At 41.7% G+C, this 27,335-nt stretch overlaps 2 protein-coding genes across 4 annotated transcripts in view; one reads left to right on the top strand and one right to left on the bottom strand.

Annotated features, from left to right (window-relative positions):
* PRKCI (protein kinase C iota) overlaps window positions 1-12,691 on the bottom strand; it is a 50,091-nt gene extending 37,400 nt beyond the window's left edge. The window contains exons 1-2 of the mRNA XM_075004248.1: window positions 12,314-12,691; window positions 1,998-2,119 (exon numbers count right to left, since the gene is read on the bottom strand). Of these exons, the coding sequence (XP_074860349.1) occupies window positions 1,998-2,119; window positions 12,314-12,444 (253 nt within the window). The 5' untranslated portion in view covers window positions 12,445-12,691. The remainder of the gene's footprint in view (window positions 1-1,997; window positions 2,120-12,313) is intronic.
* Window positions 12,692-15,711: 3,020 nt separating this feature from the next.
* PHC3 (polyhomeotic homolog 3) overlaps window positions 15,712-27,335 on the top strand; it is a 120,872-nt gene continuing 109,248 nt past the window's right edge. For 2 of the 3 annotated variants that reach the window (XM_075003622.1, XM_075003623.1), the window contains exons 1-5: window positions 15,712-15,752; window positions 18,396-18,564; window positions 19,507-19,665; window positions 23,571-23,648; window positions 26,954-27,112. In XM_075003622.1, the coding sequence (XP_074859723.1) occupies window positions 15,712-15,752; window positions 18,396-18,564; window positions 19,507-19,665; window positions 23,571-23,648; window positions 26,954-27,112 (606 nt within the window). Of the gene's footprint in view, window positions 15,753-15,920; window positions 16,051-18,395; window positions 18,565-19,506; window positions 19,666-23,570; window positions 23,649-26,953; window positions 27,113-27,335 lie in introns of those variants that run through there. The other variant, XM_075003624.1, reaches the window with a different exon arrangement.

Below are 27,335 nucleotides of genomic sequence, written 5' to 3'. Positions count from 1 at the left end.
AGAATTAGTAACAAACAAGGAAAATCCCATAAATACGTGATTCCAGTGAAACTCTTTACTCAACAGGTAGTCTTAAACCATAGTTTCATTACCTACTTTTTAAATGTCTTATTTCCTGTATTATATTCTCAACATGCATGCATAATTTTTATCTAAAGGAATTAAAAGTGAAGGTGTCCGTTTACATACTAATAGAAAAACTGTATTGAGGGTTTTTTAAAGTAGGAATTTTTTGTGTAATATATTAAATTACACAATTCTAGAAAAACTAACATGACTATGCATTTTCTTTGGCAAGCAGAAAAATAATGTATACTGAAGAATTATACTTTGCATATATGGGTGATATTTCCAAAAGCACACAGCATTGGATGAACTTTGCTCCCAGTGAAGTCAGTGGTCAGACCAATTCTGAATGCAGTTGAAAAAAATCCCACTCTATATATATTAGTGTACATAATAAATGCTACACTTATGTTGAAATCTTTTAGTTGCATTATTAATAAGCTCGATTTTTCACCCTTCTCTATCTTAGGTTATAGACTGTTGGCAGAAAATACAGATATTGCCATTCATATTGAGTATCAAAATTTAGTTCCAAGTACATTCCTCATATGCAGAAGTTAAACTTTTCTCTTTGCACATTTGCTAATAAGAAATTATGTTTTTTCAGGCCCTCTTGTCAAAACGGAAACATGATCTATTAAGTTGGTATATACAGATGTGGACATGTGCTTAGAGTATATTTCTTTAAAAAGAAAATAAAATTATATGTAGTCAGTCACTAGTGTCCATCCCCAACACTGAAGTAGCACTCATAATAAACTTTCCACATCAGTACAATAGTAGAAGTACACCACTCAAGTCTGCTCCTCAGAAAGATGTGCTAAACTATTAGAGGTTGAACCTCTCTAATCAGGAATTCTCTAGCCATCTGGCATGATTTTAGTTAACTGCATAACCACTTGTCATGGGTGTGGCCAAGTTTTGCATGGTCCCATAATTTGTTTCCAGCCACCAGTCCCAACTCACAGTGTTCTGTACTGTTATTTAGCTGTAATTTACCTCTAAATATCTTCCAAGAGCCCAATAAACAGTGCAAGTGTTGGTAATACTGCTAGACAACATTGACCTCCCAGGTCTGACAAACTGTCTCATTCAGCATCATTCAGGTCCTGAGGGTGCTGGATTAGAGAGAGGTTCAACCTGTCCTACTGTTCCCATAGGTGACCACACTGTGGGTGCACCAGGGCTGGAGCACCTATGAGAAAAATTATTCAGCACTCATCGGCAGCCACTCTCCATACACTTTCCCCAGTGCCCCCTACCACTGGTGGCTCACTGATGAACTCTTCACTCTCCCTCCCAGTGCCCCCCATCCACAGTGAAGAGCTGATTTCAGTGTTTAGTAGGCTCTGGGAGGGATGGAGAGGAGCAGGGATGGGGTGCAGAAAGAGGTGGCGAGTATGCAGAATGCGGGGGGTGTTGAGCACCCCCTGGCTAAAGGGGAAGTTGGCACCTCTGAACATTCCTTTCTTTTACAACACCATTCTTTTCCCTGAAGAACCAGCTCTGGAGTCAAAGGATGTGATTGACAGCTCATAGAAAAAAATGGGAGGTCTCCTCTTTGAGCTAAAAAGATCTGATAAGATGCATTAAGATATTGTGGATAAGTCCCTTACCGTAGTTCAAGATTAAGCTTGGGAGAAAGGAGATCTGGTGTTCAGGTCTGTTGTAGGTTCTTCAAAATTTGAGCATAGCAGCAACTATGGACTTTAAGGTTACTTATGTTTATTGTTTGGGACTATTTATTTAGTACAGAATCCAGATATGCATTATGATGACTTTTTTAAATAAAATATTTTCCATTAAGAAAATATGCTTACAGAACAGGATAGCTAATTGTCTTAAGAACTCATTTACACCTTCTGAACTTATATAGGTGAAAAAGGATAGAGATATAACTCTCCACAAGATAAAATTACTTGTCACTTTACCTTCTTCATCAATCCATTTCATAGTGAAGAGTTGTTCATTGTCAAAGGAACACATGTCTCGAACCTCATTACACAGTCCTTCAAATGAGATGGAGGGTTCAAAATAGGTTATCATGATGTCCCTGAATGAGAAATAAATGTAACAAAGTTATTCAAATTCAACTTACAATGTTGGGTGCAGAATTACAGATTTGTTCATTTCTTGAAACTAACAAACAAAACTTGACTTTTGTTTCCCAATGCTTGCCCAAAAGCGCCTCCCAAAACAGTTCACCATACTGAAATGCTTCCTTAGTGCTCTTATGTGTTTTAATTCCTGTATACATGTGTAACATATTATAGCACCAGCAAAAGCTAGATGGAGAAGAGGGAAACACTGCAATTTATAGTTAAAGAAAATATTTTTGAGGTTAGTTGAGCAATAATCTAAGAAGCTTGTTTGTTTTATGAATGTCTATTACAGTAAAATAAAAACTATGAATATTTTCTGCAACAAATTTGTGACAGAAGTTATGAAATGGTCATATAGTGCTGCAGAAGTACATGGCAAGTGACAATGGAAGAAACTGTGGTCCTGACTATTTGAGCCAACACTGAGCAGGAGACCAGGAAAGGAAGAATTCACGAAGAAAGTGGATTCTAAGAATCTATCAGATAAGTGAGAAAGCAGCTCAAACTAATGAAATCAGCTTGGGAGATAAAAAGCATAAGCAGTGAAGCAAAGAACAAGAAAACAGATCGGGGGCATTTCAGGTAAAAGGGAAGTGTCAGGAAAAAGGTAAAAAAAGCAACAACAAAAAAAAAAAAAAAACCAACCATGAGCTACTGATGATGAGGAACTGGACAGGAAATGGTGGTACAGTAACAAAGCTCTACCTTCAATCCCAGAGAAGTCAAGCATTGAGATTTTGCACTTACAAGTTTTTCTTCATTATCTCCATACTGTGATGCTGTATGTTAGTGCAGGTGACATTTGAGTGCAGAATTTACCCACATATTCAGTCTATTTGATTTCTGCAAACAGACTTCTTTCAGAACTACAGGAGGGACGATTTTGCTTCACCTGTTTGTACGCAGTACACTAAATCTGTGAAATACGTGCAACTGGAAGCTGTGTAAGTCACTTTAACATGAGTGAAGCACAACTTGAAGGTGCTCTGTGGCCCCTTCCCCCTGCCTTCCCCCAGCAGCACGGCTATCAGGTTGACAGCTGCACCACTAGCAAAAGGCAGAGAAAAGCAGCCAGGAAACTGACCAGCCCTGATGGGCTGGTCAGTTTCCTGGTCCCAAGCAGAGGGGAGCTGGGAAGCAAGCAGCAGCCTAGTTTGTAGCTGCCCTCCACTGGTAGAGCCAAGAAACTGGCCAGCCATGAGCTGGTTCAGTTTCTTGAGTCCTGCAAGCAGGGAGAGGGGAACCAGGCTACCCCCTGGTTCCTGGCTCCTTGCCACTCTGGGAGTTAGGAACCTGACCAGCCCAGGCGGGCTGGTCTGTTTCCCAGCTCTTGCAATAATGCAACCCCCGCATAATTCAAAGGTTTACTGTACAGAATATTTTACATGTTGGTTCACTGTTACTCCTCTTCTTGCACCTGGCATGCTATCAATTTATCTTTCTCTGCCTGACAGTGAATACCGTCTGTGGCTTTGTGACTGAGACTTTGTCCTCAAATATCTTTTTCCTCAGTGGCCTCATTTGTTTTAATTTGCTGTCCTCATAGTGTAAAATCTCAGAATTAGTCCCAGTTTTAACAGTCTTCAAACCATGATCTCTCCACATAGTTCCAAGAAATTGTACTTTTGTGCAGATTGTGCAAGTCAGTTTACTTCCCCCTCCCAACACTGAGTCGTGGGTCTACCACCCCAGTCTAAAAAAAAAAAATACTACTTGGCTGTCTCTCCAGGCTTTCACTCTAAGGCTGTGGCCACACCTGGTCAAACCTTTGAAATGGCCATGCAAATAGCCGAATTGAATATTAATGAGGCACTAAATTGAATATTCAGTTCCTCATTAGCATTTGCACACTTCCAGCCATAGCGCTTCAAAAGCGCCACTTTTGAACATGTGCAGCTCGGCACGGCTACATGGGGGGTCCTTTTCGAAAGGACCCCGCACATTTCAAAATCCCCTTATTCACCTCAGCTGAATAAGGGGATTTCGAAATGTGCAGGGTCCTCTCGAAAAGGACCCCCTGTAGCCAAGCCGCGTGCATTCAAAAGCGGCACTTTCAAAGCGCAGCGACCAGAAGTGTGCAAATGCTAATGAGGCACTGAATATTCAATTCAGTGCCTCATTAGTATTTTTCAATTTGGCCATTTGCATGGCCATTTTGAAGGTTTGGCCAAGTGTGGCCACAGCCTTAGTGTCTACATATGATTTGCAACACAGAAAATGAAGTAACCTACAAACATGTTTTGTTGACCTAACTGAATTCCCAACCACTGATGCCTCAACTATTGCCAGAATCTTGCTACAAAAACTGGAAACAGTGGGACTCAGGGGCTTACTTAACAGAACACTTAGTGCCTCTTGCTTGTGATGGCACTATAGTCATGCTAGGTCAAAAGAGATGAGTGGCTAACTCTGATATGGCTATTTTTTCCAAAGGTAACTGTCTTGCACTGCTCTGCCCACCAACTGGAACTCTGTTCATATTGCCATGCAGCAGATTCATGGAGTCAAGCACTTTAAAATGTTTCTGGACAAACTGTACTATGTAAAAGTGCAAAGGGAGTTCAAGAAAGTGTAGCAACTTTGCATATCAAATCTTGAAAACAGAGCACATTTTGGGAGCTTCATGGGTCGCATCAAGTAGCCACTCTGTGAAAGCAATTTAGAAGAACTACTAAGTCTCTTTCTTTAATTCCAGCAGTCTGCAGAAACTCATGTTCAGAAGACTCTGGAGACACCTTACGTCCACAGTGACTTGTGCTCAACCTGGGAATATTTTCTGACACTCTGCAATAGTTAGTGGACCGTCACCGCTATAGTCCACAGAAATCAACGTTCAAATCACACAAGATAAAATTCTGAGGCAGATTTGTGTTTTTGAGCAGAGTGCAAGCACCAGGGAACTAAAGAAGCTTTTGCAAAAAAGGCTGAAGCAGTGATGATGTTTCAGAGCATCTAATTAATCAGCCAATCTCAATCCTACAGAATTTTGCGGCATAGACTCAAAACGGATGAGCAAATTGCTGGTAATCTCAAATATCATTTGATTCTTGCAGCTAGATGCTTTGGGGAAAAAAAATAACTCTGCCACACATTTATAATACTCCCAAGTCAAACATTCATGTTTTTGAGGAGGTTTAATTACATTATTCAAAGTCACACAATTTAAGCCTCCTTGAATGACTGCTATTTCAGTAATTCTTATTCAGTATTAAAATCAGAATTCTTCAAAGCATGGTTTAAAGTGAGTCTTCCCAGAATGTATGCTTCATGATCTGGAAACCACCCACCCTGGATAGTGAGATTTATTTGCTAACGATGCCTGAAGACCCAAACGTCTTCGTGCCTAGAATGATATTTGCAGAAAAGTAATGTACAGCATGGATAAATATTTATGAAAAGACACAGTAAAAAGTTTACTTGTCTTAATATGTACCTCAACAAAGGAGCATAACTGACTGCTCCAACTGAAGTTTGGTCAAGGCAGCAGAGAGAGACTTATCACTCTATTAACTTCATATTAACTCATGTTATAATCTGCCCAATATTACTAAAATATAGATGAGAGTTCTAAAATGAAGAAACAATAAAACAAATTGTCTGCTGAGTTATGTTTTGGCTCATCAGTTGTATATTAAACGGTTATCTTCCTTTCCTACTTAATGCTTCAATATTGATGTAAACAAGAACAGGTTACCACAAACCACTAAGTTCATGATACAAATATGGACTTTGCTGCTGCTGCTTCTTCTTCTTCTGGTCCCCTATATATTTAATGATAAATCAGTCTTGATATTAGACAATAGTTCTGTTTATTTTACCGTGCATTCACTTAAGACAGCTTCACGATCTACCAGTTTTCCTGGGACTACAGCTTTTCTTTAACAGTATAAATTCTGCAGCTGAGGTGGCCCAGGCATCTTTACCCTCTTATCTAATTGTGCTCTAAGCCCGGACTAAATTAGAGCCTGCATTGTTGAAAGACATAAAAAATAATTGATTTTTATCCACCCTGTCATAGACATATTCCACTTTATTTACTACATGTTGAACCTCTCTAGTCCGACACTCTCGGGACTGACTAGTGCAGAATGAGAAAATTTACCAGACAATGGGAGGCTAATATTATCTAGCAGCATTACCAATACTTCCACTGCTTGCTGGGCTCTTAGAAGACATTTAGGACTAAATTACAGCTAAAGAACAGCACTGAACACTGTGAGCCAGGACTGGTGGCTGGAAACAAACTTTATGCGACAAAGGGAAACTTGGCCACACCCATAAGTGATCCTCTGGCAAACTGAAACCATGCCAGATTACAGATGCTTCCAAATAAGAGTGCTGGACTAGAAGGTTTCAACCTATACTAACCATTCTTATATGGTACTTGCATAGTGACATTCATAAGGAATTCAGCAACAACAAATCAGAAGCGGATATCAAATGGCTGTTTGACAGCTGAAGCAGTATGTACATTATAACCACTTTGTGTTTTGAAGTTTCTTGTGACAGTACTAGCTTCATACTTCAGTACTTCACCTATTTATGATGCTGGTTATCAGTGCTGTACAAGAATAAGACAGTATGATCCCAATACCATAGAAGTAGAGAAAAATCATTAGTGGCATGATTTAGAATAGCTAGGAATAGGCTATTCAGAAGTTCTGCTACTGTATCCAATAATGCATCCTGTAGATCTACCATTATTAAAAGAAAGTCCTGAGGAGGAATCATTAATAGGGCCCCACAAAATTCATGGCTATGAAAATGTTTCACAAACTGTGAAACCTGGTCTTTATGTGCTTTTACTCTATACCAGAGATGCTCAGAATTGTGTGACTCAAGCAGCTCCCACTTGCTGGAGCAGTAGGGCTCAGGTAGGTTCCCTTGTCTGTCGTTGCCCCCAATTGCTCCTGGAAGCAGCCAGCAGCACATGGAGGGAGAAGCAGGTTCCCCTTGCCTGCAGGTACTGCATCCACAACTCTCACTGTCATGACTTCTAGGCAATGGAGCTGCAGGAGCAGTGTCTGCAGGTAGGAACAATATGTGGCTAGAATATCAGAACTTTCCTTGATCACTGGGCAGCTCCAGCCCAGTGGTGGGGAACAGTGCCATGCAGAGTCACCTTCCCTACCCTCCCCTCATCAGCCAAATCAACATAGAGGCTTTATGGGCTGAAGCTCAGTCTCCTGCAAAGAAATATGTGGATTTCTGGAGATTCAGAGATATTTTTGCAGAGTTGCCCTCAGATGTTCAGCTGTCTGCAGTGCTCTTGAAGGAAGCCTCAAAGAGCCACATGTGGCTTGCAAGCCATCGATGAGTATTTCAGGAGGGAGACCGAAGGGTGAGTTGCAAAAGACAAAAAGGTTATTTTAGGGTGTTTCAATATTGGCAACCTTACTTTGTGCTTCCTTCAGAGTTGAGGGGCTGGAGATCAACAGCTGTTGGCCAGGTGCCCCGCTGTGAAGGCAGCACCACAGTAGAATCAGTAAAGATAACAATACCATACCATGTCACCCTCACTTTAGCATGGCGCAGTTAGAGCTGGGTGGCTGCTGACTCAGGACCTAACTGTTGAGGCCGCAGCACAGAAGAAAGATTAGAATACCACACCATGCCATCTTCCCTTCTTTGGTTCTGTTAGAGTTTGGCTTCACTCAGCAGAGCCACCATCAGCTGCCGCACAGAAGAGGAGATGAACCACCGCTCTGCTCTGCAATGATCTGGAGCCCACCACCATGCTCACAAAACCTTTTCTGGAGTCAGAATTCCTACAATTTTTTTTAAATTAAAATAATATTTAATTTAAATCAGCTTTTTTTAAACAAATCATCAATACTAACTTTCTCATTTAAAATATCAGTTACAATTAAATCTCATCACAAAGTTGCTACATCTACAATTAACAATCTCATAAAAATGAATTACTGTTCTAGTCCGAGGTGAGTGAAGTGGGGAGCAGGTCCCCTTAGTGGTGTGAGGAATTTCTTAAGGTGGGGGAGGCGCAGCAAAATTGGCTGCTTGGTCTCAGGCTCATCTATCTCAAAGATATTGAAATATATTACTGTTTTTATGTATGCGCATTCACAGTTATATACCAATTAATAAAGTTTTTACTTTCTACATACTTATTCCCTTACACATTCTGGAAAGAATTTTTTCATATTAACATAAGCAAAATTTCAGTTGTTTTGGATTACATTAGACAGCTTGTGGGGGGCCAGGCTAAATGCAGGGACGAAAACTGAGGCCCAATGTAAAAAGTTTGCTCGCCTCTGTTCCAGTCTGTCCAGCCTAAGGGCCAGCCCTTGTTTGCTGAAAGTCCTGGACTTTCAGTTTCTATTTCTCAGAAGACTAACAAGTGCAAAGACAGAAGAAAGGTGGATAGGATTGTTTTTGTCATGTGCTTACATGGTGTTGGACCGGGGCCAAGCATGGAATAGTCAGTTAAGGTATTGTCTAAACACAGGAGACAATACATAGGAAAGATGGAGGCAGCATAGAAAGGAATAGTGGAGTGGACTGGAAAGAAAAAGGGAAGACGTTATTCAGCATACAGACAGCTTCCTATATTCCCCTGCACTTTTGCCAAGAAAAACTGTCTTGGATTCTGAGTGTAAGAGAGACCCAATCTGGGAATATTTTGAAGAAATTAGTTTCCTGAATTAAAAAAGGCAAATGCGTCAAGTGCAAGCTGTGCAAGATGATGACACAGGGCCGAGCTTTAAGAATGAAACATTGTAAGGAAAACTGCTTATTGGGAGAAAAAGATGTGGATGTGTCTGAAGAACAATGTGGATCAACTTCACAATCTATCATTTTTCAGGACTCTTTCTGCCTTTTAGTACATGTGATTTAACAAGAAAATTCCCAAGTTGTTTGCTATGTTGGACGATGATGGAAAAAATAAACATAATTTAGCTTATCCTTCTAACTAGGTTTAGAATCTTCTACGGTACAGAAAGCTGCACTAAGAGAAATCTAGAGTTTCCAGTAGCCACCAAGTGTCATTTTCTTATCCTATACCATATTGCTTAATACATGCCTCTGTTGGGGAACATCATGGTCACAGACCATAATCAAAACAAAAAGGAGTCAAGTAGCACTTTAAAGACTAGCAAAATAGTTTATTAGGTGAGCTTTCGTGGGACAGACCCACTTCTTCAGACTATAATAATTTTGCCATAGTTTATTCCCTATTTTACTTCAGCATAACTCAGCTTTCCCAAAGGAACACCATCCTATACTTGTTTAAATGAGGCTTACTTCAAAATTAAGTGCACTCTAACCCCAGTCAGCCCTAGCTTTTTTGGTAATTTGGAATCAAACCTGCATCAAAATGTCAGTGGGAGTGGGGAAGATGAGAACTAGTTGTGTAAGTTTCAAAGACACCATACTTTACAGTTCTGAAGACTTGTCTGTTCGAATTAACAAAATTTAAAAACAAAAAAGTATAAGGACAGCTATCAGCCAGCAACTCAAGAGACTGCTGCAATTGCAAACGTTAAACTTCTATCATGAAAATCACAGTACTGGACCTGGAAGGGATCTGAAGAGGTCATGAAGTCCAGTCCCCTGCCATCATGACAGGACCAATCATCATCAGTATCACTCAACCTGTTCTTCCATATCTCCAATGCTAGAGATTCTACAACCACCCTATGGAATTTATTCCAGTACTTAACCACCCTGACAATTAGCAATTTTTTCCTAATGTCCAACCTAAACCCTCTTACTTCAATTTAAGATTTCATTTAATAAAATATAAGTGCTATTGGGCTTGTCTACACTACCACCTTCCCTCGAAGGAAGGATGGTAATTAGGGTGCTGGGAGTTTACTAATGAAGTGCTGCCATGCATAGGCAGCACTTCATTAAGCAAATTCCCCCCCAGGGCAACTTCGAAGTAGCAGCACTCATCTAGCTATGGCTCACCCACTGGTACTTCAAAGTGCTGGGGCAACTTTCAAGTCCCCTTACTCTTCAAAATTCCAAGGAAGAAGGGGACTTCGAAGTAGTGGCAGGTGAGCCGCGACTAGACATGTGCAGGTACTTCAAAAAGTTTAAAACTTCCAAGTTGCCAAGGGGGAGGAATTTGCTTAATGAAGTGCTACCTATGCACAGCAGCACTTCATTAATAAACTCCCAATATCCTAATTACCATCCTTCCTTCGAAGGAAGGTGGTAGTGTAGACAAGTCCATTGTGTTTGTGCATTAGTTCTTGTCATTCCAAACGTATTGCTACTGCATCTGCATCTTAACAGAGCTAATTAGTACACTTGTTTAAATTAATAGAAGTTATCTTAAAAAAATTACACAAAGTATACCCTCTTAGATATTGCAAAGTGCTGTACAGAGCTTTAAATTAACATGTTTTAGTGATCAGATTTGCATCATTATTTAAAGAAATATGTGAAGTATCACTGGGAAACAATTTAAATCAATTATTTTTGGGGATTTAATCATCATTTAAATCAACCCAATGTAACATAGCCATGCAGTTCTATTAGTAATTGTTGTATCTCATGCCACCACCTACCAAGGAATTTATTTTATGCTCTAACTGTAATGACCACTCTGGTGAATAAGATCCGATTTATCTTGAGTTAGCTTTCTTCAGCAGTGACAGTATGCTGCTGCATAGGGGATCAAATATTTGGGTCTTTTAGCCAAAAATATACTGGTTGTGGAGTAAGAGAAAGCAAAATAGGGGATACCATAATGGAAAAAAGAAACCTGTCAGACTATAAGATATAAATTCCAACATGAGTAAGGCATACAAGTCAGAGAACATGTTTATGGCAGGATTAACCAATTCCCTGTGTGAGTCATTTTAGTGCCAGGGTTAGTAACGAGCTAGTGACTGCATTAACAAAACTCAGTTTAAGAGTCAATGAATGAGGCATTCCAAAAAAGAGAGAATGTCATTGTTAGTAATGCCAATTCAAATAATCACACCATTTGGCATAATTCATAGAGGCCTTGATCAAAAGAAGCCCAGAAACAGACTCTGACATATTATAGGTCAGGAATGAAACTGAGTGACAACAGCAAATGCAAAAAATGTTTGTGGTGCGCAGTCCATAAATGGCTTTTGAAACTGTTGTATGAAAAATATAGAACTACAGACACCTTAAAGATACACTACAATTGAATGGAAAGTACTACAGACAATAAAATTGCTGCTATACCTTCCTTCATCCTTCTGCCAAGTCTAACTCTATTGGCAATGAATAGTAGAGAGGGAGCCGTGCTAGTCTATACACTATCAAAACGAAAAGCAGTCAAGTAGCACTTTCAAGACTAGCAAAATAATTTATTACGTGAGCTTTCCTGGGACAGACCCACTTCTTCAGACCATAGCCAGACCAGAACAGACTCAATATTTAAGGCACAGAGAACCAAAAACAGTAAGCAAGGAGGACAAATCAGAAAAAGATAATCAAGGTGAGCAAATCAGAGAGTGGAGGGGTGGGGGGGGGGGAAGGTCAAGAATTAGATTGCTCACCTTGATTATCTTTTTCTGATTTGTCCTCCTTGCTTACTGTTTTTGGTTCTCTGTGCCTTAAATATTGAGTCTGTTCTGGTCTGGCTATGGTCTGAAGAAGTGGGTCTGTCCCACGAAAGCTCACCTAATAAATTATTTTGCTAGTCTTGAAAGTGCTACTTGACTGCTTTTTGTTTTGATAGTGTATAGACCAGCACGGCTCCCTCTTCGTTACTAACCTATATAAAGGTGCCTCCCCACAAAGCCCCACTCCCTTAGACCCCATTTCCCTCCCACAGAAACCCCTTCTTCTGGGTTTCCCCCGCTACTGCAACTCTGGAATCCCATCACGATCACTGCAGCGCCTGCAACTGTTAAAACCCCAGAGTCCCCTCACTCCCAACCCCTTCAGAGACTGCCAGGACCCCTGTTACACTCGCCCCTCCACAGCCCTCTCCCGAGGCCTGGCTTCATTAACTGCTCCTTCGCGGCCGGCAGCCGCCACCCGAGGGCTACTGCCGTCCGCTCCCCGCCTCGCCTTCACTCCAGTACGCTTCCCGGCACCACCTCTTACAATCACCCCCGGCCTCCAACCTCCACTCCCGCACCCGCGCCCACCGAGCCCCTCCGCCCGCACCCCGCCCAGGCCGCCACACTCACCCTTTGTAGTAGGCTTTCACCCGGACCTGGTGGGCGCTATCTCCGCCAAGGACACCACCGGCCAGCATCGGGTGGGACATGGTGGTGGTGGTGCTGCCGCCGCCACCGCTACTATCCCGCTGCGTCGGCATCTCCCCCAGACCCCGGGGCGTCCAGAGGAGCAGCCCGGGAGAAAACGAGCGGCCTCACAACCACCGCACTGGCTCCAGGAAGCTCTTCCGCCCCGCCCCTCCTACAGCCGCCTCAAAGCCAGCCCAGCCCGCGATGGGCCGTACCAAGGCCCCATTCTGACGGGGGTAAGGATGGAGAAACCACTTCTTGGAGCGAAAGGTAGAGAAGCAGGGCGAGGACAAACCAGTTCAGCGAGAAGGGGCAGGGTCAGCCCACGCTCCAGAGCAATGGGGAGGTTGAAAATACTCCTTCCGGTGAGAGCAGGAAGGGACCCCCTCATCCCAGCCATTGCTTCCTTAGTTTCCTCCAGGGCGCACCTGTTGAGGGGACTATTCTCCACTCTTGGGTGAGGGATGGCAGCGGGCAACAAAGCCGACACATCTTAGGCACCAGAGTGATATATCTGAGAACAAACTGTGCACAAAAAGATAGAAACGGACGCTACTTTTTCTCGCATCCTGTACTAAATTGAAGGTGTGCGACAGTAGCGATGCCTCTGTTGTCTGCAGTTGGTACAGTCCACAGGTTTCTGACGGAGAGTAGGCAAAAGTCCTAGGGAATTCTGGGACTTGTAGTCACGATGTTTCTGGGGCGGGGCATATGCTCTTGTTGCTCCCTTGCCATAGCTGAGCATTGGATGGGTGGGTGAAGTGTGTGAAAGGTTTTGCGATTTTAGAGGGAAGAAGGGTGGTGTAGCAGCGTCTCATCCTCTGCAAGAAGTTTCTTAAGGCTGTGCTCTTCACTTGGAGGACTCAAGGATAGGCAGCTTGCTACCAGTGGTAGGATATACCAGAAGAACAACCACGTACTGTACTTCCTGCGTACTCGTGGTGCGTTAAGGAGAGACACTGATGTTGAATGGTTGGCTGCATTTCAGCCCTCCCCAATACCAGTTTTGACTCAGTATCATTACAACCTTGTTGGTCCTAGGATATTACAGAGAGGAGGTGAGCGACCTAACATCTTTTATTGAACCAGCTTCTGTTGGGGAGAGAGACAAGTGCTGTTTAAGTTTGCACATTCAGTCTTTCTTGCCAAGGGAAATTGGCCCAATAAAAGATGTTATCTCACCCATCCCTTATTCCTCTAGGTATTTTATGAAAATTACATTAGGTGCTTTGGCAGCACAAGTAACATCTTGAACAGCACTTTCTGAAACTCACTGCAAAGATCCTTTTTGAACTGGTTGATATGATTAATCGTTGTATGTTAGGACTAATTAACAGTTAGGTTATTAACTAAATAACTAAATTGAATTCAACAAATGATTGAAACCCGCATGTACTACAGTGTTCACTATACCATTTGGGTACAACCAGATGGAGAGGCAGCAATCATTTGCTAGCATGATCTACTCAAGTTTTCAAGAGAGACAAATAATTTGGAGAGGAGTATTCTGCAGTGAAAGCCTGAGTGATCTTGTGTCATTTTTCACCTGTATTCCCTAATATGGGTGTCATTGTAAACCTTTGTTTCTGTAGGCAGCAAAACATATCATCAATAATTCACAAGAAGGAAACAGACCTATGGTAGCTCTTTGTCTGTTTTGAAGAAAGAATTTAAGCATACAGTTAAAGGTTTCAAGATGTTCTTCTTTTCTGACAAATTACAGACCTTGTTTCTACAGCCACTCCTTTTACATAGGTGGAGTAAGTAGGATAATTTAACAGCTTATGACAAATCAGTCAGTGCAAATACTAATCACCTCCAGGAAAAAAAGGGAATCTACACATTCAGATATGGACCTAACCTAATGTTAGAACTTGCATTCAACAAACAAATAAGGCATAGTCCATACTTTAAAATTAGGTCAACATAACGAAATGGGTCAATAGTGTGAAAAATCTGCACTGGAACCAATGTACTTATGCTGACCTAACTGCCAGTGTAGACACAGCTGTGTCTTCTTATGTCGATATATTTACTGTTCACAGAAGTGTTCCAACACCAATGGAAAAAATTCTATTCCCTCAGAAGCTGCAGATAACTGTGGTAATGGCAGCATACCTGCAGCAACATAGCTATGATGGTATAGTCTGTAGGGCTGACATATCCTAAGACTTGAATTTAGTAGAGCTCAAATAACATAGTATAACAATACATGTAATTTAGTGAAGCATGTGCTTCATCTTTTTCTTCAAACTCCTAATACGTTATTTTCTAGTTAATTTTCTATTGTTAGCTTACCATCATATCTTCTAGGGGAATCAAGTGATTGCAGCCAATTAGCTTTGATAAGAAAATAGTTGTTTCTTGGGGAATAATTACAAATCTAGTTGCTAATTACCTGGAAAAAGATTTTTGCCCCTGATTTGCCAGGAATAAAAATTTATCAGCCTGCAACACACCTGTAATGTAAAAATTTTAAAATGATCCATCCCACTGTTATTGTGACACCGAAACACCAACGAACCTCATGACCCATGTTATATGACACACAACAATTTAACAGGAAGCATTATAACTGTAATCAAGTCTATCTACCTGCATGTACTTGCAATCATCAGCTCATTCATTTATAGTAAAAAATGAAGGGTAGATGCTAAAGGTATTTATCTGTGTTTACCGATATCTTGTTAGAAATATAACAATGTAGCCGGATTAGATGCTAATTCTTTTTCATTGTTTAATTGCCTTATGTATCTGACTGAGACCACCAGTATAGGATACCACAGGGAACTAATAATATATATGTTGTCCTCAGTTTAAGTTTGTTAAAATGAAGGGCTAGTTAATTGCTTTATGTGCAAGTGTAACCCACTTCATCGGATCAATCTCATTTCCAATGCAAATAACCTGTACCGTGTGAGCCAAGTACAGGGAAGAGAACAGAACCCAAGTTTTCCTTTCGTGCTACCCTCTCACTCCGACCAGCCCGTTTTCCCGGGCCTGCCCGACATGTTTCCAGCAGCAAGCCCTGCAGGGGGATGAAAGGCTGGAGGGAGTACCACAGCCTTGGGCTACAGCGACTGCTGCGGCGGCGTTTCCTGGTCCCGGGCTGGAGGCGACTTGGGCACGCAGGACTCGATGGAAATGGGAACAGTTCCCTAGCATCGCCCATGACCCAGGGCCGCGGCTATAGCCACCTCTCCCCCACAAAGACCCACGGAGATAGCGGGGCTGGGTGAGCTAGTGGGGACGGCATAGATCACGTGACGATGGGCACGGAGTGCCCACAACACCCCTCTCCCTCGACTCCGACGGCCCAGTGGCGGGGCGCATGCGCAATGTCTCCCCGTGAGGGAGGAGAGAAGATGGCGGAAGCCGAGTGAGTAATTCGTTTTGGGGCGAGTCCGCTCCCGCTGGAGTGGTTGAGGGAGGGGGAAGCGCGCGGGCGGGGCTGGGAACTAGGACCTGATAACGCTGCGACCTTGGGTCAGCCTTATCTAGAGAGCCGTGGCCCTGTCCTGTCGGACAGGGGGCGTCAGGCAAGGCAGCGCTGGGCCAAGGGGTTCCTCGTGGATCTCGGGATCCTGCCTGCCGCGCTGCCCCCGACAGGGGCCCCAGCTTGGCCGTCCTGCCGTGCTGAGGGGATGGTGGCTTGGCCCAGAGGTGGCAGCATCGTGGTGGGAGGCTGTGTAGGGCTGGGATTGTGGGGTGGATGACGGGGCGGCTGCGGTCGAGGTGTTTTAAGGTGGATGGGGGAATGCGCGGTGTGTACTTGTGGCCGCGCTACACACACAAGGGGCTGGGGGTGACTGCTGGGGAGGCTGTACGGTGACCAGATATCCCATTTTTATGGGGATGGACGTGCTTTATATGAGTGCCTCTTTACTCCCAACCCTTTGTGCCCATTTTTCACATTTGTTGTCTGGTCACCTTGGGTAGCTAGGCCTACAGTCATTAGTTTCAGGGCATCTGTTAAGAGTACCTGGTTTGGAAACAACCAACAACAACGATCTTCTTTGCAGAACAGAGATACCACTGAACCTAGCAAAACAGGCTTCACTGAGTCACCTTAACACTGTGGTTCTGGTGATTCCTGGTGCTTGATATTTTGGTGGTTTGGTAATGTTATAGGTTTGCTTAGTTGTTGCCTGAGTTGTTCCAAATTGTAGCATAAGGCTGTGTTTACACTAGAGAGCTTATGGTAGTGGACCAGTGCCACTGTAACATCTCTCCCGTAGCCACTCTACTCCAATGGATCAAGTCAGGCCTACAAAGGCACTTTGGTTTCAGCCTTAAATACGGACAAATAGTTCTCTGTTATAAATTTTTGCCTACCTGCTGAACTGGTTCTGGATTCCAGGATTTTCAGCTCCAAACATGCACATTTCTCAAAAATTATTTGTCTGTGTCATTTGAGCTAATGCAAGATGTTAGCTGGTGCTTAATGAAATATTTATTTTTATGCTGCAACCCATTGATAGAGGTCATACTGTTTTGTTTGTCATACACCCACAAAACATCCAAATGTTCCTTCCATTATTTTTGTACTGTGGTAGCGCTTATGAACCACCTATCAGGTTTCAGGACCCCATATAGTCAATGGCAAAAACATGGGTTCAGGGATGATTTGAGTGAGTTATGTGCCCAATTTGTTCAAGACTGAATCTCAAACTGAACAAGATAAAAATTGTGCATAATTATAGTATATTTTCTTCATATAGTTATTGCATTAGTTTTCAACAGGTTAATGCTAGGGCAAGTTGAGAGAGTAATAAAGCTTGTTTTGAGCAAGTAGGACCACTTAAGGTAAAGGAGTAACTGTTACCTTGCAGAAATAATAGGCTGCTGTCCTTTTGTGGCCTGTCCACTAGAGGTGGAGACATCATGAACATAGCCAGTGTTGTACCTCAAAAATATTAATTAGTTATGAAAATTTAACATCCGGAGTGATTATCTGTATTCATGATAACGTGGTTGAATTACACAAGTAGTAGATCACACGCTTTGCAACAAGTATCATTAGTCCCTTTTTACAGATGAAGATTCTTTTTCTGCTCAAGCGGCAAGAGCCCTATGTTTTTGGAGCAAGAATTCTGAATTACTTTCCTACTGCTATGAGGTTTCCAATAGCCATGGCAAGCAACATAGTGACCAATGTGAAGCAGATATCACGTTTGTTAAAATTTATGTATGATGTTGTAAGAGCATAACAAAACTTTGTAGAGTGCTGAGCAATGCTATTTGCAGTTTACTGCAACTTTCTAAAATATTGCGTTCCGTGGTTTACCACTGTCTCTTAAAAACATAAAGTAAAAGCAGGTTCTCCTCATCTTTCCCCCACCCCAGGTAGTCATCCTGCTTTTTATTGGTGCTATGACTGTACTGAAACAGAAAATGGAGCAAAATGCTAACCTACCAGAAACTCATAGCACATTTACTTAAATTTTAAAGAAGGTTTCTAGGAAGAAAAGTCACCTTATGCACAAGAGAAAGAAGGCTGGCTAGGAAAGCTGAGGCGATCTGCATTAAGTAATTGGAATCTGCTTTTTTAGTTGATAGAAAACGAGAAGACAGAATAGGTAAAAATACTGCTTTCATACAATGCGTCTCTTCTTCATAAGGCAGCAGAGAAATAAAAGCAATTCCCTCCCTTGTGATTTTTTTTTTCCAAGAAACTTTATCTTGGTGCAGATGCGTGATCTGAGTAGCCATGGGCTTTCCCACTGTGCTGCTTTGCAGGATGTTGATATAATGGCCCTTCTGTGTAGCTTGGTGGTATTTAGTTTTGCCTGTAGTTCCTAACATAGTAATTTATTGACACAGTTCTGCTGTTGCCTAAATGTATTTTACTAAATAATTTGACATAGGATACCTTCACAAGTTTAAAACTATGCCTGCTTTTCCAAAATTGATATACATTTTTCTTAGAAATGAACATAAATGGTCCTTAAAAATTTTAGATATCTCTAAATTCAGCAACTTGTGTACTACTGTAAGTTTAACTGCTTGAATTTCCGACCAGAATGAAAGAAAATTGCACTGCTATGGAGAATGAAACAAATGCAACAACATGTTCCTCATGTACAACTAGCACTACCACCATCACCACCTCTTCCTCCTCCTCTTCCTCTTCCCGGACACAACCACCGCACATATCTGTCTACAGTGGCTCTGACAGACATGCTGTACAGGTACTAAGCCCTGATGTAGTGTACAGAGAAATGAGAGGAAAAATCATAAACAATGGTACTATTTAAAAACTCAAACATGGGCAACACTACTGGTTTATAGAAGCAAATTGGGCAGTGCTGCACATTTGTAAGTTGAAAATTTCATTCTTGATTTTCCTACTGGCCCTCACTATGAAGCTTGATCAAGTATTTCCATGAAATAATGATTGTGAGAACTTTCACTGCTAGATACTGCAGACAACTTGAATCTTCCACTGTGGAGACTAGAGTTGTTATCATGATCATAAATAAGGGGTGGAGTGGATGAAATATGTAATTTACCTGGAACCACAGCCATGTCCACGCAGAATCAGCTCAGATCTCCAGGCTTTTACATAGATAATATGTGTTCTTTGTATTTTACCTGGTGTTGCTTCGATCCTTAACTCAGTTAATTTTTGGTTTTCATTTAAATCATTGCTCTGGGGTGGGGATGGGGATGGAGGCATTCAGTAGCTGGCTGCCCCAGGGAGAGAGGACTACCACAGCTTACACTCTCTGCATCAGTTTGGGGCCAGGTGAGAAACATTATCCATGGCTGCTGCAGCATGTGCAGCTGAAAGAAGGATTCATGTCCCCTTGCTGGGGCAGGTCCAGGTTTGTCTGCTCCCTGCACTTCCAAGCTAGAGAGAGAAATGCAGCAAACTGTGCACTTTCCCCAGGCTCCCTGAGAAAGGGGAACAGCCAGCAATGTTCCTGTACAAATGAGGGGACAGTCCTGCATGGAGCATGCCCCTTCCCTCCCTAAAGGGCACCTTGGCGGTCAGAGTCTCCAGGGGGGGCAGTCCTGGATGGGTGGGGAGGCATGGTGTGTCCCCAGCCAACCCTTTTCACCTACCCCTCTAAGAGTAAAATAGTTTAACTTTTTACAGTTGTGATTTGTTATTTAATGGTATATTGCAGGTTATTCAACAGGCTTTGCATCGTCCCCCTAGCTCTGCTGCTCAGTATCTTCAGCAGATGTATGCAGCCCAACAGCAGCATCTAATGCTGCAGACTGCCGCTCTACAACAGCAGCACTTAAGTAGCACCCAATTTCAGAGTCTGGCAGCTGTTCCACAGGTGAGACTTAACCTTGTAGTGATGTTTCACTTAGGGCTCTTGGAGCATTGAACCACTGTGATGCCCCTTTGCCTCAGCAAGAGTGAATTTTGCTGGAGATCAGACTCTGTGTCTGCTCCTTACCAAAGCAACTTGTCTTCTTCACCAGCAAACTCCTCAAGAGTTCGCCAGTTAATTTTGCTTTGCAGGTATCAGTCAGTGAACTCCAGTTCCCAAGTTCCTCTCTGCAGCGTGAGGCCTCTCTGACTGGACACTCTCAGTAATTATTGTGTTTGCCTCCAAAGAGACAATGTACATGTTAATCTGTTAACATAGCATAAGACTTGCATTTATTTCTGTATTAAAACACTGATACAGTTCATTGTAAAACATAGGAAAAGTTTATTAATAAAGAGCTTGTAGCGATACTAAGCAAGAGAAGGAGATGGGTATGGTTGTATACTAAACAAAGCACACTGTCTATTGACTAAATATTAATTTTAGCAAGATGCAACCTTTCCTAAGCAGTTTTCTCTCTTTCATCAGGTTACCAATACCTGCAACCTTTCAGTTTGTGGGATCCAACATTTACAGGTTGAAAGAGTGCTTTACGCTATGTCGCCTAAGCGATGGATAGCAAAAGGGTCTTTATTCTCTCCTTATGTTATCCGAAGCCTATTATCTGCACCCTATGAGCCAGGAAGGCATCCTGGGGTACAGAACCTGTCTTCTGGCAAACTCACAAACTTTCTTCTTCCATTTGTTTAGCTTCCATGTAAACTTACTTCAGTTGTCCTACGCTTGCAGTCAAGAAGGTTAGACAGGCAAATTCACATTCGTTTAGGCTGTCAGCTTACGGTTTGCATCGCCTTCCAAGTGTATCATAAAAGCATATTTCCAGCAGATGCACAGCCCTTTATACATAAACTCTACATATGTCAACACAACGATTTTTGAGACCACTGTCATTGGTTTACATATAGTACTTACATAATACCGTTCAGATACATATTACAGCATACAGCCTGTCTCAGTTTGCGTTGAGGGCTCCCAAGGTCACACATCTAAAACTAATGATCTAGGAAGGGGAAAATGTAAAACATTTTCAAAACTAATAACAGCTTTACTGTGTATGTCTAAATATGTCACAATAATTCATTGTAGTATTTTAACTATTTTATTATTTTAATTGTGTCAGTGTGGACTGTAAATCCACTTGAGTATCTTATTTAGTTTTGTAACAATCTCAGTATGAGTCCCTTTATGTATGTTAAAATACAATGTGCATATAATTAGGTGTTGCAATAAAGGATTTAATGTTAACAGGAAAGATGCAAACCTGTCCAATCCTCAGTCCCCCTTACCGAAATCTGGATGAAGGGAAGGAGCACAACACTACCCAAAATAGATAAAATAAAAATAATTAGTGTTGTATATCTTATTTTGGTACTTAATTTTAGTGAGTCTTGCTGGGGATCTAGGCACATAATAAATTACAACAAACTCTAACTGTAATTCTGAAATTGAAAAGTGAAGTACAAAACAATGTCATGTTCTGTTCCCGTTTGCAAAGGCTTTAGCATTAAGACTTATCCAGTACTCACTGAAATCAGTGCAGAGACTCTCATTGATCTCAGTTATTGAAAGGGAACAGTACAGTGATGAGAGAGGCAATTATTTTACACATGGAGAGGTTCAGACATGAAGAGTAAAGACCTGAAGGCTATACAGCATTAGTCAGATCTAGGTTTAGGGCTCAGGTGTTGCTGGATCACAGGTATGTACCTCCTCCACTGGGTCATTCTGATTGCCTGCTATAATCACAGCATCTGAACCTAAAATTTGGATGACTCAGAAGAAGGTAACTGATGTTGCATCCATGTTCAGTGAATGACCTTGAGTTTAAAACAATTAAATATAATCCACACAGGATGACCTCATAATCCTTAGTCATGAAAGCATATTAAAATTTATGGGGGAAGTCTCATGCAAGTAAACATAACGGTATTGCATTCTTAACTAAAAAGTGAATTATGTTTCCTTGCTATTCATCTGTGTTTTAGGCTGTTAAAGTAAACCTTCGAAATGCACAGTTTGGAGTTTTGCTTAACTTGTATTAACATGAGTTAAGTGCTACTCAAAATCTTGCTCCCCCAGCCCTGCTTCGACACCCCCACCCCAGCCTCATGTGGCTGCAGTTCAACCCTGCTCACCATCCACGAATGGATCTTGCTCAAGCTCCCCTCCTCACACGGCTGTGGCTTAACCCTTCTGCCCTGGTTCCACACCCCTGCGCGTGGCTCTGGCTCACCACCCCTCATGCGTGGCTCTGGCTCAACTTAACCCCTCACTATCCCCCCCAGCTGGGTTCAAACCCTGCTCCAGCTCAACCCCCATGTGGCCCAGTTCATCTCCCAAGCAGGACTCTAGCTCAACTCCTCCCCGGCCCTGGCTTAAACCCCCCTCAGCAGCCCGGCTCATCTCCCAAGCACAGGTCCAGTTCACCACCCCTGTGTGTGGCTCTAGCTCAGCCCCCCAGCCTCAATTCAGTTGCGTCCATGCCCATGCATGCCTCTGGCTTAACTCCACCCCCTAACCCACCCCAGGCTTAGCCATCCCTGCCCCATGCCCCAGCCCCAACCCACCACCTGGCTTAATCCTCCCCAAGTGCCCCCCCCAACTGCGCAACTTACCTGTCAACAGGAGCTCCAGGTGCTCCTAAGCCCCCCCCCCCCCCGCCCCTTATGTGAAATTCTAGTTATGCGAGGGTGTGTGGGAACACAACCATTCGGTAAATTGAGGTACTACTGTATTCCTCTTGCAGGTAACCCTCTCTCTTCTCTCACCCCAAAAGTAAATCAAGATTTATTGTACAAATTAAGTGAGTAGTTGTAAACAAATTCAGAGGTAGCCAACAGTAGAAAGATGAATGAAATTGTTAATCAGTTGTGACAGGAAGACTGTGAAAAAATGGGGAAAACTTTATTTACATGATCTACTACTGAAACAAATTTAATTTTGATTTTTGTCCATTAAATGGGTCTTCGCAGGACTTAGTTTTAATATTCAGAATAGTACGGTAGTTAAAATCTTCCAGAACACAACTGCAGAAATACTTGTGGACTTATAATTTAGAATGAAAAGGCTTATGTTCTCTGCCCCATATTGTGAGAAATTCTGCTCTTAGCATAAAAATTTGGTTCCTGCTTTAACCAGGAATGCAAAGCCTTGTTGGAAATAGACATTTTTCTTTCAAATTTCAAAATATTTTGACTCTTACATTTCAAAACACTATAATATAAAAAGTCAGTTATTTTTGAGTGCTAAACAAAAATGGAAGGTGAAACTTGTTTCAAAGTTTATGCCATTCTATCATTGTATTGCTGTTTCTTTTGAAAAAAATAATTGAAAAATAACCAAACATTTAAATTCTGAAATGTGTCTTTAAAGCATGTGAAATTGTCTTCTGAAGGTATTTGAAATGGATTTTAAATCACAGCGCAAAAATATTTGATAAAGATTTTAGTGAGGACTGATTTTTACACTTTACTAATAGTTGGTTGTCATGTAAATTTCAATGCTGTATGTGGTGGACTAAACACTTGCCTCCATCATTAACGGTTTCTGTTCGTTTGTTTTCCTCTCCTGGTTATAACCTTGGAGGGTTATGAGTGCCTTCATGTAAGTGTGAATTCAAGACTTTGGGCACCATGCAGTCTAGAGGCTGTAGTTTGGAATGCACTGTACTGTAAACATATCCCTCACTCAACTGGTTAAAGTTGTTTTTTTTTTAAACTGATAATTAAGAAGAAGGGTAAAACTAGAGGTGAATGTCTCCTGGTTTAGGTAATAATATCAGTGTTATTTAAACTTTTTTTTAATTTTTGTTTCCATTTATGTATTTAACAAACGTTCTTGCTACTTAGGCAAGCCTGTCTGGTGGGAGGCAGTGTGCATCCCCTACTGGGAGCGTCACTCAGCAATCAAGCATGTCACAGACCTCGGTATGTAATTGAAGTTGTATATCCCACTCTGGTTTCAATGTCTACTATACAACTTTTTGTAAAGAAAAAACATTTTTCATGTTTTAAAATAAATCTGATTAAAATTATTGCAAGATATAGAGAAGCAAGTGCATAATGAGACAGTCATAGTTAGAAGTAAAAGGACCTGTTAGATCATGGAATCCATTCATTAATGTAAGATTCAGTCCTCTAAAAGGACATCATGTCCCTGGTTGACTACCCTCCTTTTCAGAAGGGGCATGTAAATTCAGTCATTCGAAAATGCAAATGAGGCACTGATATGAATATCCAGCACCTAATTTGCATAATGGCAGCCACCCAGCCCATCAAAAGTCCTGAATTCAAAATAAAAATAGACGTGTAGCCAGGCTTCATTCGAAATGCTGCCCCGATTTTGAAAGCACGCTTGGGAAGAAGGGTGCTTTCAATGCTGAGGCACCCTTTCGAAGGAACCCTGGCCACATGGATATTTTTATTTAGAAATCAGCACTTTCAACGGGCCAATCAGCTGCCATTATGCAAATGAGGCACTGAATATTTATATCAGCACCTCATTTGCATTTTCAGATGGCTGCATTTACATATCCCTTCTGAAAGGGCGGGTAGTGTAGCCACAGCCCATGCATTCAACTATGTTGCCAATTAGTCTGGGATTTTCGAAGGAACCAAAGATATATAGTTGTCCAATTCCCCTTTGAAAATCTCAACCTTTATTCTATGAAAATGTTAAGTACAATTTCTAAGAAGCACTCTGTGACATTCGGCTGCAGAATATAGCAATTGGCCAAATTTTTTGAACTTGAATGTCTAAAATTAGTCACCTAAACCTATAAGGTGTTGATAAAATAAAAGCAGCTTGATCTTCAGAACTGCTGAGCAAGCTGGGGTAGTTAGAACCAATGCTCCCTCTAACTTCTTCCATCAATGAGCAGATTGAATTTGGCATGTGCACCACTGTTGAGATAATGGACAGATATTTGCCACCAGTACAAACAAAAAAAGCCCAAAACAGATATTTTTAAAAGTTTATAGATATGAAAGAATATTAAAATGAACCACAATTAACAAGGTGTGCCTGCTTAAGATATTGAATATGAACTCAAATAAAAATAAAATTCACTCTGCCCTTGAAATACATGTATTTTGTCATTCTTTCTAACAACTCAAGCTAGTAAACACACCAAAATGAGGTATACTCAAAATAACTATATTTAAAAAAAGCTCCTATCATGCACAGACTGCTAAATCTTCAGGGAAAGCATCTCTCAAAAAATGAAATATTTGTCAAAACACAACTTTGATATGTACTTTTGCAGTTGACAAAACTATCCATTTTCTATGCATATCATCTACACATGTAGGTCAGCTTCAACATCCTGAGAAAATCTGAGTCAACTAGAAATAGTCGTGCTCTCATCTCAAATATTAATACAAATATTTTCTTATACTGGAAGGGGAGTAAAAGGCGCTACTAGGTTTATACAGTTTCTAAGGGATATCAGCTAAATATGTCACACAGAAACAGTAAAATAAAGCAACACAGAGAGCTAACAAAACTGGAGACAACGGACAGCACTGGATACAAAGGAAAGTAAAACAAGTGGTTGGTTATGTGTATTTTAAATGAGTGTTTGTGACCCACAGACTGTGGAAATCTAGCAGAGCTCTGTAGAAAAGTCATTTTCCCTAGTTTCATTCTGTGTTTCACCAACTTAAAAAATCGGAGTAGGTTCATAAAGTTTTTACACAGCTCTGAAGGATGACGAACACATTAACACGTGGCTTTGGAGTTTGCATCTGTGCTTCAAAGAGCTTGTAATTGAGGTCTTCATCCTACAAAGCTTATTACCAAACATAGTGCTTACTACTTATGAGTCACTGAAGTACTCTGAAGAACCAGAACTACACTAGATAAGAAAGATCTGGCATTAATGATTTTCAATACCTGTCCCCAAACAATTCTAAAACCTAATGGAAATCACTTGTTTGGCATCCAAGTGATTTCCATTAAGCTTAAGAAATTATTTGGGAAGAGGCATCTCCCCTGGACAGCACCACTGCCACCCCTGAGCTGTGACTCAGATATTACAGTTTAAAAACAAGTGTTTTGTCTTTTTAAAAATAAACTACAATTACTAGAGTTATTCTCCAGCTAGAATTTGTCGCTCTCCTCCCAGCCCTGACAATCCAACTGGGGCTAAAAGGGAATCGGACTCCCTTTAGCCTGCTGCACCAGCACAGACGGAGCTCAGACTTTCAGCATCTTCCAGAGCCTACTGACCAACTGAGGCTGCAACAGAGGTGGAGTCTCCTCTGCCTACTTCCTAAGCCCAGCTGGAGGAGCTGGGAACGCAATGTCTCCTAGCCCACAGGCAGCCCAGCTGGGTCTGCAGGGGAAGTCAGGCTCTCTTCTGCCTGTTGCTCTCAGTGCAGGCAGAGCTGTGACTTCAAGTATTTCCCTGCCCCTCTGCAGCTTGGTTGGGGTTGAAATGGAGTTGGAAACTCCTCTGCCTGCTGGCTCCTGCTGCAGTAGGGACTTTCTATGGCTGTTGTAGGCCGCCCAGTTGGGAGTGGGATGCCCCAAATGTAAGACTCCAATGCTACCTTACCCACTGATCCTCACCCACCTCCGTATTCCGCCGCCTCCTCTGCAGCACCTAATTCATGGAATCATGGCCATGCTTGCATGGTTCCGCAAATTAGATGCACAGTCCTTCCTTTCCTCTTGTGCAGGCATGCATCCTGCAGGAAACTATGGCAAGCACCCTTGAAGATCAGGCCACTTTTGTGCATGTACCTAAATATAGATTTAGACACCCAAATGCTCGCTTGTACCACCTTTAATAAACATCTGTTCATGGTAGCTGTTTGAATTCATTAGTTTCCACATCATTACCTTTTGTGTTATTCGTACTATTTATTCTTTGAGAAGCAGAATTGAAGTATACAAATATCCAATTACTATTTACTAAGTGCAGTGGTTGTCAATCTTTTTTCTATTTCCGGACCCCTAAAATTTTCAAATGGTATTGTGGACCCATTTGGAAGACTTAGATCTACTCTGCAGAGCATATTGCATTGCTGCTTATAGAAATACTATCTGACTGTACACACAGTAGCTGCTTTATTTTGATAAGAAACTGTAGTTGTGATACACTTCAGATCAAAATATTGTTGAAATCTTTACAATGTGGATGCTACACTTGCTTTGAAGTATTTAAGATTGATTGACTTTAAAACTAGGATGAAGGGCCATGACCAAAGTAACATTTTTACTTCCTTAGATTAACCTTTCCACCTCTCCTACACCTGCACAATTAATAAGTCATTCACAGACCTCCAATACGACTAGCAGCAGTATAACCCAACAGACTATGTTGCTGGGGAGCACTTCTCCTACCCTGAGTGCAAGCCAGGCTCAAATGTACCTCCGAGCACAAATGGTAAGTTTCACGAGTTGTTCTGTGTACAGTTAAGTATTGAAAGGTTTACTGTTTTGTTTTTGTAAATAGTTCAGGTATCTTCAGTTTCAATCAGTGTTTGGAATTTGATACTTATTTTTGCACACAGAATAGTTCATAGAGCAGTTTGAGACAAAGGGCCCACTTAGTTCTTCGAGAGCAGCAAAGAACAATTCTGCCTAAGAAACAGCTCAGTGTTTTTAGT

The sequence above is a fragment of the Carettochelys insculpta genome, chromosome 10, assembly GCF_033958435.1.
Source record: "Carettochelys insculpta isolate YL-2023 chromosome 10, ASM3395843v1, whole genome shotgun sequence".
Classification (NCBI taxonomy): domain Eukaryota; kingdom Metazoa; phylum Chordata; order Testudines; family Carettochelyidae; genus Carettochelys; species Carettochelys insculpta.
Note: the sequence above shows the minus strand (reverse complement) of the source record. Positions and strands in the feature narration are given on the sequence as shown.